The sequence below is a fragment of the Anguilla rostrata genome, chromosome 4 (genome assembly GCF_018555375.3).
Source record: "Anguilla rostrata isolate EN2019 chromosome 4, ASM1855537v3, whole genome shotgun sequence".
Taxonomy (NCBI): domain Eukaryota; kingdom Metazoa; phylum Chordata; class Actinopteri; order Anguilliformes; family Anguillidae; genus Anguilla; species Anguilla rostrata.
Window position 1 is genome coordinate 14788201 of NC_057936.1, and position 19748 is coordinate 14807948.

At 43.4% G+C, this 19748-nt stretch overlaps 1 protein-coding gene across 1 annotated transcript; it reads left to right on the forward strand.

The window, feature by feature from the left end:
- The first annotated feature begins 1349 nt into the window (after positions 1-1349).
- cdk13 (cyclin dependent kinase 13) lies at positions 1350-19730 on the forward strand. The gene is made up of 14 exons (XM_064330875.1): positions 1350-3650; positions 6879-7427; positions 10301-10468; positions 11065-11204; positions 12120-12290; positions 12667-12856; positions 13348-13404; positions 15416-15517; positions 15685-15762; positions 15979-16095; positions 16331-16462; positions 16997-17193; positions 17521-17982; positions 18226-19730. The coding sequence occupies exons 1-14, from the start codon at positions 2527-2529 to the stop codon at positions 19029-19031; spliced, it is 4293 nt and encodes a 1430-aa protein (XP_064186945.1). The 5' UTR covers positions 1350-2526; the 3' UTR covers positions 19032-19730.
- Positions 19731-19748: the final 18 nt, after the last annotated feature.

A 19748-nucleotide genomic window follows, 5' to 3' on the forward strand; every position in this document is an offset into this window, starting at 1 on the left:
CATGTAGTTAAAGTGCAGAGTCTCAGCTTTTATTTAAGGATATTGTTATACACTTTAGTTTCACTATGTTGAAATTACAGAACTTTTTATACATCTCAGGGAACCATAATGTTTGGGACATATTAATGATATGCTAATGAAAGAAGTTATGTTTAATACTTCGTCACATGTCCGTTGCATGCAATGACTGCTTGAAGTCTGTGACCCATAGACATGAACAAGTGCTGAGTATCTTCTCTGGTGATGTTCTGCCAGACCTGTACTACAGCCATCTTTAGCTTCTGCTTGTTTTGGGAGCTAGTATGCTTACGTTTTCTCTTCAGCATATGAAACACATATTTGATTGGATTCAGATCAGGTGAATGATTTTTGATCCGATGCAGTCTGGTAGTAGACAGAATCACACCACAACACACTGTCCTGTTAGTTTGATGGACTTTGTGCATAAGGCCTGGTGTTCTCAGTTCTGTGTGTACACTTATTACAACCGTGTGGCATTCGGTCCGCTGGAGAAGCGGATTGGTCTCGGGAACACCGGCTGGTGGAGAGAGCACATGCACCTGAGTTCTGTTAACTGATCAGCCCAGATGCTTAAAGGTGTGTTTCTCTCCACAGTTTGGGGCCGAGACCGGGAGCTCACGCCAAGAGCGCGTTTTGATTTTCATTTTGTTTTGTTTCAGTTTTGTTTATCTGAGCACACAAGACTAAAAGTGAAACTGGTCAGCTGAAAAGTTAGCCAGTGGATCCCAGCGGCGTGCTGAAAAGCAGTCCTGGAATTAACAGCTTGTTAAAATTCTGGGATTGCAGTTGAGGTTGAAATGAAAACCAGCATACACAGTGCAATGTTTCAGTATATTAAATATCAACCTACCTTTATATATTGAAAATGGTAACAATCCAATGCATGAATCTAATGCATATTTTGAGTTGAGTTGCTGGTTGAACTCCCCAGTTTCAAGCTAAGAACTGGAGCTATTAATTTTCCTTGTTCCTTTGCATTGATCAGTTGTTCTTTGTAATATATTGATAACTAGTTGGCCATAGTTTTTTTTTTTTTTTTAACACAGCTATGTTCTTAAATTGAATGGTATATCATTACGAATGAAAAGAAAAGTAACAATAGTGTGCTCTGAGGTTGGAACAGTTTCCAACGTCGTCCAATCGGTATACTTTTTAACAGCTAACTCTGTCCTAGTTAGGTGTTACCAAATTGTCCTTAGTCCCATTTGATCGGTAACATTCGACTGACAACGCACCATGACGAGGCAGACCCATGCTCAACGCAATAAAAGAAACGTGCCCACTTACTAGAGGGAATAAGGGTGAAAGGAAGCGATTTTCCGTGCAACCCGGATGTTCCCTCTGTGTAGGGGAAAGCGGCCATGTCGAGGCACTCACTCGTTCGGAATGTGTTGATTTTAATCCTACAGTAACTTTGGGGTCGTATTTCGCTTATTGGTACAAATTATACGGTAGACTACTTGTAGAATAAAGAAAAGGGGGGTTTGCGTCAGAAACACGAGACTGTTTTCAGTTATCCATCCAATATTCTTGCTGGAAAATTGTTTTCTTTCTGACAGTGGGAGGAACTTGTTAACCGGTGTCAGGGGTTTCCTTTGGCAGTGACGTATCAAGAACAGCAGCAGGCACTGCTGTTTTGTAACCAACCAGCATCTTAGTCAATCTGAAACGCTAGCTAATGTTAGCCAGCTAGATTGTTCATGTGCGGTTACAGAAATAACAAATATCTAAAGAGCAAGCGCAACTTTGTTTTGCTTACATGTAGTTTAACAGACAATGCACTATTATAATGATCGATTCAAATGGGGGGTTTAAAGAAAATCTAATAACGTTTTAGAGAATCTGCCGGAGTAAAGTTGAAGTGTATTCGATGGCTAGAGCTAGCTACTTCCTTATCGAACTGAAATGGGATGGCAGCGAACAAGAAGTTTATGAACTGAGAGTCGTGTTATTTACGATATGATTTTCCCCACCTGCTGGAGATTTTACTTTTGATGTTAGCAAATTAAATGAATAAAACTGTTTTCTTAAGAAGGAGTATGAGACTTACTTGCTAACGTTAGATACCAATGTATTAAAAGGACCGTGGATTTACACGCACCTTCGGCTATCGCTACCTAGCAAACTGTTGGTTGGGTAGCAAGGGAGCAAAGCTAATTAATTTTTCGAACTACCTGCACCGTGTTGGTAGCAAGTTAGTTAATGTAACCGGATAGCTAGCTAATTACTTTTTGTCATGTTTTCTTTTTTCAGGGAATGGGAATGTCGGAATTGTAGTTAGCTAGGTAACTTAGTAGCTAGCTAGTTAGCGGATTAGTTACTGTGCATACGATGGCCCATCAACCGGCGTAGCTAATATGTCTGTTCGAAAAGTATAGCTTAGTTGGCAGGTTTAGCTAGTTAGCCAACGTTAGTTCCAATGTAGTTTTGTTTAGTTTACCTGGGGATACAACCAATAATACAGAAATATAGCTATCTGGATACTTGGATTCGGCTGACTGATAAATGCCGAATTCGGAGGCGGTCCAAGAGGTTCGAGGAAGGAGCCCTTCAGAGCAGAGAAATGCCAAACAGGACATGACAAGTAAACCTGGTAGCGGTGCATTATCTCAGGGCGAGAAACAGCGGGATAAGAGGCGGTCGTCGTCCTCTCGGCGAAGGAAACACAGGCACGACAGGAAGAGATCGCAGCAAAATATATCTGAAGATTTCAATTGTGAACAGAGCGTCTCTGAAAGAGATGGTGAACTTAGAACTTTAGTGGAATACGATGATGTAAGTTCGCAGTCGGAGCGGTTCTCCGGGAGCCCCTCTCCAAAACCCGACCCGCATACCCAAAGACTTCTACAGCGTCTGAGCGAAAATGAGTTCGTGGACTGCAGCGGTCCTGCATCGCCGGGAAGAAAATCGAGGAAAGAGTGGCACTCCTCGCCCAGGAGAGACTTGCCAAGCAGCCGATCGGCCGAAAGGAATAGAAATGAAAAGGAACGCAAAAGAAAGGACAATCACAGCCGGGAGAGAGACTCCTCTTGCAAGTCACGGAGTGGTAGCAGCGGCTACAAGCACAGCAGAGACGGCGTGCGGAATAGCGACAGTAACGGGAAGAAGACAACCCTGGTAACGTCAACCATGACGTCGTTAGTTAAAAAGGAGTCCAAACAGCACAAAATTAGAATGAGATCAGAAAAAGACCCACCATCGGCATATAGAGATACCCCAAAAGCTTACAGAGAAGAGCGTGATGAGCCCAGGGCCTACAGAAGTAGCCCTGGACATAAGGAAGAAAGTCCGTATGGAACTTTTTATTCTCATAACTATAGCCACCACCAGTCCCCTGGCGCTGGTTATAACCAATCCACATCCAGTTATGGGAACAAGAGACGCTCCCCAAGTCCGGCGTACTACGGCCGAGATGTTGAGTCTTATAGCGCCTATAACCGCTCCAAGTCGCCCGGCTCATATTCGATTAACAAAAGACAGAGGTCTCCCACGAGTCCGTACAACAGGCGCAAGTCCCCCAGCTACGGCCGACAGAGCCCTTATGAACCAGGAGAAATTACTTCCAGTCCATACGGTAGTCGAAGGCGATCAAGAAGTCCGTACCGAAAGTCATTCAGCCCGAGTCCAAGGTGGGTAGCTAAAGTAACTTGATGTTAATTCTGTCGGTATATGTCAGATTCTTCTAGTGGACGTTAGCGCTACCTGCATTAAATTGCAGTTGTTTGACCAATTAACCTAAGACAAGTAGTTGGCAAAATCGGTTAACGGTGACGTTAGCTGCTTTTACAACTGTTAGGGTAAGTAGCGAAAATTTCCAGTTTGCGAATTGTTTACTCAGTAAATTAAATAATCCGGCTAATATTCAGAAGGAATACGATTTTACGATGCTTAAAAAAAACTTAATTCAGCTGAATTTGAGCCTGGAAGCTAAGGCCTAGTTCAGATAAATGCACAGCTAATTTACCAAAGAACCACAAGGCCAAGATAGCTTTGAATGAATTGTCGGCAGCTTAAGTTCTAGTGACTTTAGACTGCAAAACACTTGGCTAATTTGTGAAAGATATAGGATGGTGAGCCACATGCGTTAAGTGTGCATATAACGAGACGTTTCAAGACCTCGTAATTTAAAGACCATGTATGCAAATGTTTCAACAATTTGAATTGAGGAAAAGTCTTGCTTAGTTTTAGCGGCTAGTTAGCCAACTTGCATGTGCTCAGATTAACTGTAGTATTAGAACAGAACTATCACATCAGTTATCCTGGTCCTGGAGTTTAACGCAACATGCGCAAGTGGAACATAACGTTGCCATTTGAAATGAATACATTCTGCGACTCAGAATTTAAGTAGTATTCACGAGTTGCCTATGAATTCCGTAAATCATGAAACGGATGGCGGTGGATTGTAACGATTTTTGATTCAGGCTAGCTTGCGAAATTTGTCTGAACATGCCACCAGCCTCAGGGAAACATTTTAATATTCACGTTTGTGAATATTTATGAAAGCATAAAACATTTTCGAGGGATTTGTATTTAAGGGTTGATGTTAGCATGGCTGTCTTGTGTCAAAATGTAAAAAGTTACATTAATGTCTGCCGAACAGATGAAATATTTTAATACATCCTGCTTCAGTTGTGTTGTGCGCCTGCACAATTTTTATTTGGAAAGCTGTGTAAATATGTCAGCCAGATCTATTTTGATCAGTTTGGATAACTGATACCCTAGGGCACAGTATGCATTTTGATTGTTTGTTTATTTTAATTTAATTTTTTAAGTAGTTAATTAGATTTAATTATCTCTTTATTGAATGCTCATCTGGGTGTGTCATACCCAGACAGGTAGGCTATGTCTTTCATGGGAGTAACTTTCATGGAGGTGTGTCTCTGTTACTAGAACAGTTTTAAATGTTTTAATATAATAATTTGAGGGTGGTGGTGAGTTTGTGTTTGTATATTGGTATATCGACAGTGTCCTGCCAGATTTACAAATGATGGCTGGCGATCTTGGTTTGCCTCAGTCATAGTTTACTGGAGCTTGCACTTTGTCTGTGGGAGGGGAGATCTCATCACTTTTAAAAAAAGCATTTCCTCTTTTTCCTCACCATTAGTAAATTCCCAATCAAATTCACTGGCAGTGCTCATTGCTGAAATCTCTGCTATTGATTCTGGAGGGCACAGATGGACATTTGCTCTCCTCCAAAGCAATGTGTTGTCAGCTGCTGCTTCTTCTCACATGGCAGTCAGCAAAGCTGCTTCCATGAGCCAGTGAAAACGCTTCATGTGCTGCTTGACAGGTGACTGCAAGTGAAAATTGACCAGCGGGAGGCACTTATTAACGATGAGAACTGAAACCCACCCTCTAAAGGTGATGCTTGCACCAGTTGTGGGCTAGTTATGCTTTGAGGATGTTGGCTACAGCGGGCACTAGAAAGGACAGTTTATTTTTTAAAAGTTTTAAAAGAGTTTTTAAAGTATTATTTCCGTTTTCACACTTATTTTTGATTAGTCCAGATGATTTTTGTGTACATTGGAGAATATTTTTGATGTTTGGAGAAGTTTTCTAGATCCCCATTTTAGCAGACCAAAAGTAATTGGAAAAATTAACACGTTCTTATGTAAAGTTTTCATGTAGTATTTGGACACTGTCACTAGGTATTTTCCCTGGTGATGCTCTGCCAGGCCTGTACTGCAGCCATCTTCAGTTCCTGTTTTTTTTGTAGGTGTTCTGGCTTCTGCCTTGACTTCATGAAATCAAATAAGCCTACATGTTCAGTTGGATTCAGGTCAGGTGATTGACTTGACCAGTCAAAAACATTCCACTTTTTAACTTTGGAAAAACTCCTTGGTTGCTTTAGCAGTATGTTTTGCCCCATTGTTCTTCTGCAAGGGGAAGTGCCGTCCAATGAATTTTGAGATTTAAGCAGATGAGATGTTTCTGTGTACATCAGAATTCTTTCTGCTGCTGCCATCAGCAGTCGCTTAATCAATAAAGACAAGTGAGCCGCTATACATGCCCAAGCCATAACAATACATCTGCCATATTACATAGAGGTGGAGGCAGGTTTTGGATCATGTTCCTTTCTTTGTCCACACTTTCCTCTTTCCATGGTACATGTTAATGCTCAACTCATCTGTCTAAGACTTTGTTCCATAGCTCTACAGTTTTTTATGTAGTCTACTTTATAGCAAACTCCTACCATTCTGTTCTTGAGGCTTATCATTGGTTGGCATCTTGTGATGAACACTGATGTTTATGCTGGTGTAGTCTTCTTATTATGGTAGTCTTTGGAACATGACAGATTACTAACTTCATATCCATTATTTAATTTCAAATCCGATGTGCCAAAACTACAAGAGTTGTGTCACTAAACGCTTACAGACTGCACCGCATTTCTGCAATTGTGTAAAGCTGGCAAGTTGTCAGAAACTTCTCTAAATATCTTAAACATCTTTCATCACAAAAACACTTGTCTGGGTCATTGAACACATACACTATAAAAGTGAAACGACATTAAAAAAAAAATCCCCTAAGTGAACTTTAACCGGATGTGCCACCAGGCAGCCCCTGATATGCATACCTTTGATTTCATGAAAGATGTTGTGAAGCATTAAATATATAAACTGTTGTGCTGCAAAAACTGTTAGTTTTTTGGAAAATATATACATTTTGGATTGGCCTACGTTTGATTTAACTGCTAAATTTTAAAACCTCCTTTATGTTGTATTTGTGACCTGCCCTCAGTGCTTTTGTAATGGCAGTACAGCCAGCTGCCATGCGGGTCTGTTTTGGTGGTTTTTATGGATGTGTAGGTTGCAGCGCGGCTTAAACGCTGTCCCGATACCGTTCTCTCTCCCGCGTAGGCAAGCCGGGAAGTCCCGCAGCCGCAGCCCGTACCCCTCGCGGCACTCCCACTCGCGCAGTCGCCCCTCCAGCCTCTCCCCCAGCACCCTGACGCTGAAGAGCAGCCTGGCTGCGGAGCTGAGCAAGCAGAAGAAGGCCAAGGCGGCCGAGGCCGCTGCCCGGGCCAAGAGCTCCAGCAACGCCTCCACGCCCACGAAGGGATCTTCCTCCAGCGGCGCCCCCCAGCCGAGCCCCAGCCCCGGCCATGCCGTCAAGAAGTCCCGGCCCCCATCCCCGCCTCCGACCGAAAAGGGGCCAAGGACCCCCGTGTCCAGCCGGCCTCAGTCCCCCGTCGACTGCCCCCCCAAGCGAACGGCGCCGCTCCCCCAGCCCAGCAAAGAGAACAAGGGGAGGGATGACTCATCCTCCCAGCAACTCAAGGACAAGAGGAAGCCCTCTGCTCAGACACAGGGGAAGGACAAAGAGCGCTCCACTGACTCACCCGTCCATACACTGGCCTCCCTGCCCATGCCCCAAGCCCTCCTTGAGCACCTGGATGGACCGGACAGGTGAGTGAGCCATGCTACACTTATGGGGAACCAACTGAAACACAAACATAAAGCAGAAAATAAAACGGACAGCTCTCATCTCAGAAAGTTGCTAACCTATACACTCTTAACCTAAATAATGGAATTTATTGACTTCAGCTGCACTCTTTAGTATTTGAATATTTGCACGTACTTTAAAGGAGTATGAAGAGTCAAGCCAACCAAAAACATTGTACCATTCAAGGAAAACTTTATCATAGTTGAGGATTTATTTTCAGGTTCATTTTTGGTGTTGCTGTATAGGTTTTGAATGCTTGTTTTCTTGGAATCTGAGGTATTTTTTCTTGGCTCAGATTTGACAGTTGGTTAAATGGTGTGGGTGAAACTGAAAGAAAGCCTGTTTCCTCTTTAGAGAAAGTGCTTTTATCAAGGTTCTAGCTGGTAACCCTACAATGGATTTAATTATTTTCTTAAGAAACATTATATTTTCTGTGACTGAGACTGTGGCTGTGTCCCAAACCGCATACTTCCATGCTCCGAGTGCACATAGCGAGCATGCCGCCATCTTGGAGTGCGAGTCCAAACCGAAGTTCGGTAGTGCGGAGCACGGATAAAGTACCCGGATGCGCACTCCATTTGATCAAAATTTGAAGTGTGCATCCGTGCATGCTCCGACTGGGAAAAATACCATAATTCCTTTCGCGAAAACGGCCAAAAACAACGGTAATGGCGGATGACAGTCTAGTGTAGGCTACTCTCTCGGATTGGAAACTGAAATCATGTCATAGGAAAATGGTAAACAGGAGTTGGTGTATAAATAAAGTGGTACAGTGTTAATGAATAACGCAATATGTAAAGTATCAGTTGTTTTTATTAGTTTGAAGATATGTACTTTTAACGAGTGTAAGGAGCTATATTGAATACATCGGTGCTAATCGTCGGGTCCCGTCTTGAATTATAAACTGCCGTTTATTCTCGCCACTGCCCATCTTTTCATTTAATTTGAAATACACCCCTTGCCTATGGAGTAGCCACCACAAACATGACCGGCTCCATAAATGTTGCCTAACTGAGTACCCAGCGCGAAAGTATACAGCGCGAAAATAATGAAAAAACAGACACGACTGTTTACAATGAAATGGCAACTTTATTATGGGGTTGACAGTACACTGAAAGCTATCCAAACTGCAATTAATATTTTCCAAGCTATCGTTGCCTTCCACTGCTCTTCTGACAGCAAAAAGGAGAATTCAATTGAAGTGGCTAGCTCGCAAAAAGTTGCTGATATTAGCCTACTGGTTAGTCTAGATCATAATATTTCAGTAGCCTACTACTACTCAGTGTGAGCATCTACCGACCGGGTTCGTTCGGTAGACAGAAAAACATCAGATTTTCAACTGTAGTCTATGTAAAATAGGCGAAATATAAGTAACAACCTGTACCTAGTTATGTAGAAAAAACGTCCTTGTTATTTTCCGGAGGTAATTCTTTCAGTACTTTCGCGATTTTCGCCCAGTGCTAGCTTTAGTTGCTACGGGGACATGTATCTGCCACTGCATAGAGATTAATGGAACTTGTCTTTACTTGAGATCATATTGTAGAAGTGTCCCGTCTTGTGTATTTCAGGTTAATATGAAAAAGGCTGGTCCCTACTAGCATTTCTAGCGATCCGCTACATATTCACAATTGTAACCCAAGTAGCAGGGAGCAAAATAGCCATTAAGAAGAAGCGACATTTGCACTACTTAATGGTCGTGATTAAGGAATTAATTAGTATATCAATATAACTAAAATGTATATGTATTAAGTAAGATTTTTTCCCATTTAGACAGTTATGTGTAATTTTTACAAGACTTGCATTTAAATAGGTAACGGAGTCCAGTCCGCTTGATTAAATATGAAATAAATGCGGTAGCATTTCAGATGGTCGATAATATGCCCTCTCACTCACGTTATTCCCCTCAGGTTTATTACCGGAATTTTACCGATAGTTACGGCAAAGGTTAAAGGTTATGGGTCAGATGTCGTCACGAAGTGCATCCCACTCATTTAACTGTTTCTCCGTGCTACTGCACTTCCATGGTTCGGAGTGCATAGTCCCAAGCATTGCCTGGAGTGCGTATTCCGGAGCACGGTAGTGTGGAGCATGGAAGTTTGCGGTTTGGGACACAGCCTGTGTTCTTACCAATTTTCCTGCGCTTCATATACTGGTTGTGTTTGCTTTCGTACCATTTATTTTCCCCTTTTTTGTAAGTAGGAAAAGGTTTTTCACTAGGTTTCTTTCAGTAGGCTCTAGCTGTCTCGACAATAACCAAACTTTGAAAAGTTGTATTGTGGTATTGCACTGAGAAGTTGCAAGTGAAATAGTTTTTATAGAACCGCATCAGGTATTGGGTTTTGGGATCATCTGCACTAATTTTGGACACATCACATCTAATGTAAAATAAAAAATTTAATGGCTATGAATAAAATTCTTGTGTAAAAAGCAGTTTTCAAGTTTTGATGGAAACTGTGCCACTCGCTTCCTAATAGCCCTGCACCAAGCCTTGGTCGCTCAATTTTAGCAGGAATTTGTTTGTCCTTGGAAGTAAAATTCCTCTAGACAGAACATTTGAGGTAATGCAGAATTGTACATAATGCTCCATGGACAGCGTTAGTTGCACATGCTGCTGTATTAGTACAGTAATTGATTTGTTCCCTGCTTTTGCGCTGGTGTTGAGCATTTTTGCTCATGGAAGAAGTGGCAGAAGGTTACGTTCCTCTTCACTGCTGCCATTTGAAACTGTAGCGTAATGTTTTGTCCCTGCCCTGCGTCCTGAGCACCAGTGAAACCCAGCGTGTTGACTGCTCTTCTCTCCCTCCCTGGCTTTCTGTCTCGCTGTCTGGGGCTACAGCTTGAAGGACTGCCTGCCGCCACGCACGGGGAAGAAGGCGGCGGACCAGAAGCCCCGGCAGCTCCTCAGCGACCTGCCCCTGCCCCCCGAGCTACCGGGCGGCGACTCCAGCTCTCCTCGAAGCTCCCCGGAAGACAGGAAAACCCTCGGACTCCGCCATAGGCCCAAGTGCGTCCTGACTTGCTCCTTCGCCTTTGTCCTCTGCACCGGTCTTTACTGTTATGTCACAAAAATAGTCTTGGCAAAAATCAAATTGCAGATAGTGTTTACTTTCTTGTATTCTTTGGTGCCGGTCACAGTTTGTATTAAAGCTAGCTAACGGGAAAGATGTGTTGTGAGGTAGTATTTAGCTGACTACTATATACGCGTGTATAGGAATCCCCTCCCATGCTGTTGGGGGTTTGATCACCCGACATGGCACGTCCTGAGCTGTGATCCTTGTTACGCTCTCTACTTTCTCCATGTCTGAATAAAGCAAAAAAAAATAAAAAATACAAGAGCCCCGACTGTCTGCTGTCCTTTCATATAAAAAGATCTAGCTAACTGGGACAGTGATATAAATGTAATATAATATGCCCAAGAAAGTTCAGGAGTTACTTTCATCTGGTCCTGGTACTATGTGTCCAGAATCCCAGCACAGTCTACAAACCCTTTGTTGCTGTGGTTTGTTCATATTCCTACATGTCAACATGTCTGCCCTGGTGATCTCTCCTCACTCACAAGTTAAACCTGTATCATCAGAACTATTTTCATTCCCTCTTCAGGATATGTGGACCTCGGTTTGGTGAAATCAAAGAGATGGAGATTGACTGGGGAAAGCGCTGTGTGGACAAGTTTGAGATCATTGGGATCACGGGCGAAGGCACCTACGGCCAGGTGTACAAGGCTAAAGACAAAGACACCGGTAAGACCATCCTCTGTGAATGGGAAAGTGTGATTAATAAATGTATTTTAGTGTACAGGTTAAATTTTGGGTAAATGCAGTCACTGAATCCAGGGTTCAGAAGCCAGTGTGAGCAAATTATTTATTTTATTTATTCATTTTCATTTCTATTTTCACTTATTTTTCAGCTCCATGTTTCTATAGATGCACCTTTTGGTTTGAATATACAGATTTACTGCAACATTCAGTTCCTTCGTATCAAATATTGTGGGCTTTCTGGAGATGAATAAAAGAGATATTAAGCTCAGATTAGGTATATCTAAGTTAAATAAAAAAGCTAATTTTTCAGAGACCAGCCCTTTAATGTGAGTTAAAATAATATCTGTCACATGCACAAGATGTTGGTGTTTTTATGTTGGTGTTTTCTATGCCAAGAGCTGTAACTGCAAATCCCAGTTTTTTGATATTGCATTAAAGTTTTGGACATTTTAAGTCATATTATGTAGTATTTCTAACAACGGCAATGCTTCTCAAGGCCTGTTATTTGATAAAGGATAATGTCATAAATAAGCATGGACATAAGTAAGATGTAGTTTGCTTGGTGGCTTAACGGAATGCAAAAATTGAATAAATAAATAAATAAGAAAGAAAGAAAGAAACTAGCCATAAATGTGACCTCATCCTGTTTCAAGCCTGTAAGGATATATGGCCTTTAGAGTCACATTCTGCAAATGTGAAGAGGCACCACTACTATTGTAAAGTTCGAAGAATATTAGGATATTAGCTTCATAATGATGGATACACCACCTGACCAACATGTAATCTAAGAGGGAATGCTAGATTTAAATATAACCTTAATTCAGATGGTTGCTGCGTGTTGCAAGCAAAAATGGAATCCGGTGAACATCTGTTGCATATCCATCTCCTACTCTACAGCGGAAATGGTGGCCTTGAAGAAAGTTCGGCTGGATAACGAGAAGGAAGGCTTTCCCATCACAGCCATCCGCGAGATCAAGATCTTGAGACAGCTCAACCACAAGAGCATCATCAACATGAAGGAGATTGTCACTGACAAGGAGGATGCTGTTGACTTCAGGAATGATAAGGGTACGTATTATTGTAGGTGGTACTTGATTGGCCTACTTGCACATGTTGAGATGGATACGTCAGCTATGCTAGGAAAGTGAATTTGTCACAAGCATAGTTACAAGGGAATCCTCTAGGAAGGCAAAAAAGTCTGACAGTTACGAAAGCCACTATTGGTAGTTTGCTGTAACCAGAAAAATTGGGCAAATGTCATCCCACTGTTGCCTAATATACAGAGATAGCTATGATGTGATGTGATCACATCATGAGATTTTAAATAAAAGTATACTGCTTATTTTACACCACCGCATCAGTCTGTTTTCAAACTAGCAGCTACTGTAGTCTTTCTTGTGCTTTGTGCTCTAGCTCTCACTCATGTACACTACGGTTTGCCCAGGTGCATTCTATCTGGTGTTTGAATACATGGACCATGACCTGATGGGGCTTTTGGAGTCTGGCCTGGTCCACTTCAATGAGAGCCACATCAAGTCCTTCATGCGGCAACTGCTGGAGGGCCTGGACTACTGCCACAAGAAGAACTTCCTGCATAGAGACATCAAGTGCTCCAATATTCTGCTCAATAACAAGTATGATTGGGAGTTTGAATCAGCTTTTCACATCAGCACAGCAGTGATCTTTTTTTATACACTTATAAAAGGGTATCAGTTTTTGAAATCGGTGGAGCTTGCGACAAATGTTCCCAAAGTATGTTTATTTCATTTGGTGAGACTGTAAATTAGCCTTAATTATTTGTGGGATCAAACTAACTGAGACAATCATAAGTTGAGCTTTACTAACATTGGTGTTTTGAGCAGAAATGAATAAAACATGCTCCAATAATGAAAACATTAAATTGGTATTTTGTGCAAAAAGAATATTTCAGAAGACTATATAATGTTACTGTGGTTGTCTCATGCTTGTATTTTTCACATGACATAACTGCAAATGTGGGGAGCAAGATGTTCTTTGAAAGAAAGAAAAAAGGAAAAAAAAAAATAATAATTTTGGCAGTTGAAACCAGGCTTGACCGTGAAAGTATTTTGTGGTTGACTAGTGTTATGTTCTTTGGTTCCTCTAGGGGGCAGATTAAGCTTGCAGATTTTGGCCTGGCGCGACTCTATAACTCTGAAGAAAGGTAAATTCTCAGTTTACATTTATACTGTCAGTTTGTCTGTACTACATTAGCAATATCTCTCAGTAGTCTCTGTTGAGCTGTTCATTGAAGCACTGCATTCCTAAGATGGTATTACTCATATTCAGTTTGTGATATGGATGGGCAACTATGTAAGCAAAACAAATTCAAACCAATTCCTTAACTGGTTGGGCTTTCATAGTAAACACTACATATTGCATTACATCATATTAATTTAGTAGATGCTCGTATCTAGGGCAATTTGTAATGTAGGAGAAATACAAGTTCATCTGATTAATATGAGCAGTAGTGGCAGACCAAGACAACTTTCCCTGACTAGCAAGTATAGATGCTGCATCACTGTAGCAACAGTGCAGGTTAACTATACTAATCAAGAACCAAATTTCTGAATGCATACTGATTGTATCCATATGAAAAGCCCGAAGAAGAGAAGTATGAAGGCCATTCATGTATATCAACATCAAAACAACTCCCAGCTAACAAACGACCAGCCTAGCTTCTTAAAGACCTCATTCTAGTTTTCATTCAAAATAACTTTTTGTCAACCCTTTTATTTTGGACACAAAAAGAGAACATTTTGTTTTTTTTAAATCAAACAAAAGCACATTTGATAAATAATAGCTTATGGTCTTCGGAAGGGAGTTCAGAATGTACAAGTCTAATACATTAATAATTACAAATACATTAGTAATTGAGAATACATAAGTGGGTATTTGAATAGTAACATAATCAACTTGTCAATTCAAGGAACTAACCTAAAAATCTAAATCCCACAAGAGCAGGTGTTTCTCTCCCTGCCTCATTAATACAGATATCTAATATTATATGTAATGCAATGCATTGTTTATATTAATGCAGTAATTGTAATTTGTAAAACATGTAATTCGGCCTGATAGACATTGCAGGTATCTCACAGAAGTAGTCCTCTTTTTTTAGTTTCATAGTTGATAAACTGAACTTTCATTATTGAGCAAAGCAAGCGTTCATTAGCTGATGGATTGCAACATTGATTTACATAATGTATTAAAGGAGGAGAAAGTTCTAAAATATTAACACTCATAAACATTAGTGACTATAGCAGCCTTGCTTTGATATTTTTGCACAAGGGTTCATATTTAAAATATCCATCAAATTAATGGACTTGTTTTTGCCAAAAATATTTTGCAGTTATAACATTTCTGGAGAGTTATTAAATCTCTTCTGGGAGCATATGCAGGTGTCTGTCAAAGTAATACTGTCATACTCTGTTTTCTCTGCGATCTAGAGACAGCGTGCTCTCCTGTACAGTAGAAAGGAGCTGGTGCATTTTGTTAGGACCGAGTAGTTTGCGAGTAGTTATTATCCCATAAGTATTATTCTGTCTTTTCATATCTACAGTGTAGGCCTCAGTTAGCAGCTGTCCTTTGTTACATCTTGGCCTGCTTCAGATCAGTTGGCCAGGGAGGGAAAAGATGTTATAAATCTTTTTTATTAAACTTTTATATTTAGAAGGAGAGAATCTAACTTGCATGAATCATTGCTACTGCATCACAAAAAAAGTTTACAACATGCTTATAGGTGAGTAGTTCATGGTATGAAACTCATTCTGGCCCCCATGTGTGGTGCATGTTGGTATAGAACCACTGTCATAACCTTGAGCAGAGGTGACCGATCTTATCTGAAAAGGGCTGGCGTAGGTGCAGGTTTTTGTTTTAGCCCACCACTAAGATACTTTATTCAACTAATTAACTAATCATGGTCTTCAGTCAAGACCGAAATAGTGATGAGTAGAATCGGGTGTCTTAGTGGTAGGCTAAAAGAAAAACCTGCACCCACAGCGGCCCTTTTCAGATAACATTGGACACCCCTGAATTGGAGAGTTTGGTGATTTTAATTTCTCTCTTGTGTAATTTTGTTTGTCTGTCCTCCGTTGTCCATAACTGATAACAGATTTGCTGTAGCATCAGAAAAAGGCTCATGAACTGACGTGTTAATTGATGTGTGTGTTCACCAGTCGTCCCTACACTAATAAGGTGATCACACTGTGGTACCGGCCGCCAGAGCTGCTGCTGGGGGAGGAGAGGTACACGTCTGCCATAGACGTCTGGAGTTGTGGGTAAGAGAAACCTCTTCATGGATAGTATGAGGCATGGTAATATGAGGCATATATATATATGAATTTATATGAAAGGGTTCCCCACTTTGGAAGTGGTTCAGCAGTACTCCTTCCACAGTTTAATTTATATATAATTTCTTTCTTGCTGTCTTGTTTTCTCAATACAGTTGCATTCTGGGAGAACTGTTTACAAAGAAGCCTATCTTTCAGGCCAACCAGGAACTTGCCCAGTTGGAGCTCATTAGGTAAGCTGGTCTGCTGTCAATAAAGGGCCAAAACGTCTTGTATTCTCTTTTTTTGTTTTTTAAATCTGAACGCAACCTAATTCAAATTGTAAAAATGATGAGATGCATGAAGAACACCCACCTAAACTCCCAGCGCGTACTTCAGTCTTCACTGGCATGTCAGTTTTGAAGCTGACCAGCCTATGATGGCGGAATTCCTTCTGACCCTTTCTATAGCCGAATCTGTGGAAGCCCCAGCCCTGCCGTGTGGCCGGACGTGATCAAGCTGCCGTACTTCAACACCATGAAACCAAAGAAACCGTATCGAAGACGGTTACGGGAAGAGTTTGCGTTGTATGTACCCATTTTTAACCCTGTAAGGTGTAAGATCACAATTATTTGATTAGAATGTTCTTAGCTGAACATTCTTAAGCTGATGTAACAATCACTACTGTTACTTTTGAAAAAACATTCCAATAAACCTACTCTTCAAATGGTAAATTAATAGTGCTGTGTAAATACACGCTGTAGCAATCATTAAAATGGGCTTGCTTTTCACATGAGATGACCGAACTCTCTCCTTGGTTAGCATACCCCCAGCAGCCCTGGATTTGTTTGACCACATGCTGGCGTTGGACCCCAGCAAGCGCTGCATGGCCGAGCAAGCTCTCAACAGCGACTTCCTCAAAGACGTGGACCCAGCCAAGATGCCAACACCAGAGTATGTGTCGTATTTTCTCAGAGCGAATTCTTCACTTTCACCCGCGCTCATGGCTCACCTGCTCAAGCTGTATTTGTAGATAAGATAATGAAGGCATTTCTACAGACGAGGCAAATAGAGGCATGTTTTTAGGGTTCTCCTCATTAGTAGTTCTCTTCGCCTAATGTGGTTTCCAGCATGATCTTCTGGTCATTGAGTGTGTCCAGATTTTCTTCCCTTTTTTCCCAGATTTGCAATTTTTGGACTAAAGTATCACAGTCTTGATTACCTGTCACCGACTTGGATTTGCATGAAAACATTTCTCCAAAAGTTTTTTTTATCTTTGAGTCAAAAGGTGATGACAAAGTGACTGCTGGAAATATTTTTCAGTTAGACATTCCTTATTAGTTACGCATTTGGTCCGTTATGCATTCTTGAATGTTCTGCGCGCCATATGAGACGTGAGTCATAATGGCTGCTTGACGGACTTAAGGTCTACGTTCTACAGCTGGTACTGACCAGACCCCCCCTGGCCCCTTTTCCTCTCTTCCCCAGCCTCCCCCTGTGGCAGGACTGTCACGAACTGTGGAGCAAGAAGAGGCGCCGCCAGAGGCAGGCGCCCGAACAGCCGGCCCCGCCCAAGGCCCCCCGTAAAGAGCTGGGGCCGGATGACAGCCGCGGCGGCACCCCCCAAGGCCTCCCCGCCCCGGGCCAGCACAAGCCCCCGAGCAACGCCGCCTCCGCGCTGCTGGGTCAGTGGATCCCGCGCAGTGCCCCGTACGCCCAAGCGCTAGCGTCGCGCTACCCTCTGTCAGAGGCTAGCCTTTACCCTTCGTCCATTTTGGTTCAAGGCTAGATGCTGAGCTGGCATTTACTTGGAGGACGTATTGGCATTGTCATCTCTTTTGTTTTGATTTTCTTAAACTGCTGAAATTATTACAGTGCTCACCATATCTAAAAGCAGGCAAGCTAAATCTACAGAAAATGACAACTGCAATAGTTGAATTCATGTGTTTGGTACAGTAAAGTTCTGTTCAGTGCTGACTGACTGTGGTGTCCGGACATCTCCCTCCCTGCAGACTCGAAAGCCTCCGGCTCCCAGCTGACGCAGGAGCAGCTGACCGTACTGCTCAACCTGCTCCGGTCCAAGAGCTCGGTCAACATGGCGCAGCTCGCCCAGGTCATGAACATCAGGATGAACCCTGAGACCCTGCAGCAGCTCACCAAGGTTTCGATGCCTGCCAGTGTCCTGACCGAGCCCCCCGCCCCACCAGAGCCCCCAAAACCCCCCCAGCCGGGGGGCGCGCCCCGCACCCCTCCCCTGCCCGGCAAACTGGAAGGGGAGGGGGCGTCCGTGGTGACGCAGGGCGCCTTCACTGCGCTCATGGCTCAGCTGCTCAAGGTCCAGCAGATGCAGAGGAAGGAACCCGGCACCGACGGGGATGGGGGGGATGGAGCTGCTCCCCCTGTGGTCGGGGCGGGTGGCTCGGAACAGTTCTCGGAGGCACGGCAGCCTCCAAAACCCAGCCCCGTCTCGCCAGGTAAATAGGGGTGTCCTCCAGTTTGCCATTAGGTCACCTCTCCTAAGGTTTCTAGGATCACAAGTTGGTGATTAGAATGGTCTGGACTGAACATTCTAATGCTGATGTAACAATCACTACTGGCAATTCTAAGCAATGGAGTTCTAGAACACTGGCTTAGAATATTTTAAAAAAGCATTCCATAAGAGCTACTCTTCAATGGCTGAAACTGTGCTAAACCAGCTTGCTTCTCCCCTCCTGCAGCCTCTGAGGGCGGTGGTATGTCCGATCCCCCACTGCCTCCCGACACGTTGGATCTCCCGCACATCCTCCCTCCGGACCAGAGACCCCCCGAGCCCCCGGAGCCCCCACCGCCTGCCTGCGAAGACCTGGACTACCGCCAGGCAGCCAGTGCCGACAGCGGGGGCAGGGCAGGCCTGACGCCGCCCATCGGCGGCGAGACGGACGGTGACGGGGGACAGGCACCCGAGCCCGATTACCCGCCTCCCCCGCCCCCTCCTCAGCCCGCTCAGCCCGAGGGGCCCAACTACGGCAACGACTACGCCAGAGACAGCAGCTACCCCCCGTTTCCCCCTCCCTTCCCCTCCTCAGGTTACCCCGGCGACTGCTTTGGAGCGAGCTATCTGGGCGGGATGCTGGGGGGAGGGCTCCCCGCCCATTCCCTGAGGGAGATGTTCAGCCACACGCCCCCGCCGCCCTCCTCGTCCACGGCCCGCCCGCACACCCCTGGTTACCAGGAGCCTTACCCGCACGGCGGGCCGGTGGCTACCAGGGGGGCCGTGGGGTCCGGCCTGGTGTTCAGTGGCGACAAGGACCACCGCTTCGAGTACAATCACAGCCCCCTGCCCGTGGAGGGCCACCCGCACGCCGCCAGCATCCACGCCTATAACCATGGCCTGAGCCGGCAGGACGGCCTGCCCCCTCCCCTGCATCCCCCTCCGGGTCAGGGGTGGGGCTCTCCCTCGCAGCCCATGGTGCCCCCTTTCCCCCCTGGGTTCATGCCGCACATGAACACAGCGGCAATCAGGGGTCGAGGCCTACCCTTTTGAGGAGGGGGGCAGGGGGGGCAGAAACCAGTAATGGAAGACTTGAAACGACACAAGTTTAACCTTCTCAGGCCCTGACTAATGGGGGAAAAAGAGCAGACTTGATTTGTAATAATTAAAAAATTGTTGAGTCAAAACATTTTTTCCCTGTTTGGGAATGGCAGACAGTGAACAGGGGAAGGGGGTAATTGGGGATTGAGGGCTTTTCCTATGCTTACCCACTTGTTTTAATCTGTTCTACTGCTGTCTTCAATTAATATCAGACCTGTTCTGAGTACGTTTAACATGCCAGGTAATTGTATCTGTACTTGAGCCTCTTCCTCAGTTGCCTGTGGGCAGACTAGTATTAAAAGATTTTCCACTGCTGAATATAGTGGTCAAAATCTGATTAGGGGTTAAATTTATGAGCCATCTACGTGCAGATTTAGCCTGTGCTATTGATTTGAACCAATTTTATTTTAACACCAGGAAAGATTGGTTGACTGGTTTTCTCTCTGGAGAATTTTTTAAAGGACTGTTGGTTTCAGAAAAACCTTTACTGGAAGTTACAGAACAGAGTTGTCTTGCCTATTACTGTTGTAATTGATGGCAAGTAAAAAGAAAAAAAAAACTAATCCAAATTCAAGGAGATTGACAGCAATGTCTTTTTGTACATTGAATTTTCTTTCTCGCAAATGTTTAATAAAGAAATGCAAATTAAAATTATTGTTTTTATTTTCT

Coding starts and splice junctions, on each gene's coding strand:
- cdk13 (XM_064330875.1), top strand. CDS start 2,527: ATGCCGAATTCGGAGGCGGTCCAAGAGGTTCGAGGAAGGAGCCCTTCA. Junction 10,469..11,064: donor GGACTCCGCCATAGGCCCAA/GTGCGTCCTGAC, acceptor TTCCCTCTTCAG/GATATGTGGACCTCGGTTTG. Junction 12,857..13,347: donor AATATTCTGCTCAATAACAA/GTATGATTGGGA, acceptor TGGTTCCTCTAG/GGGGCAGATTAAGCTTGCAG.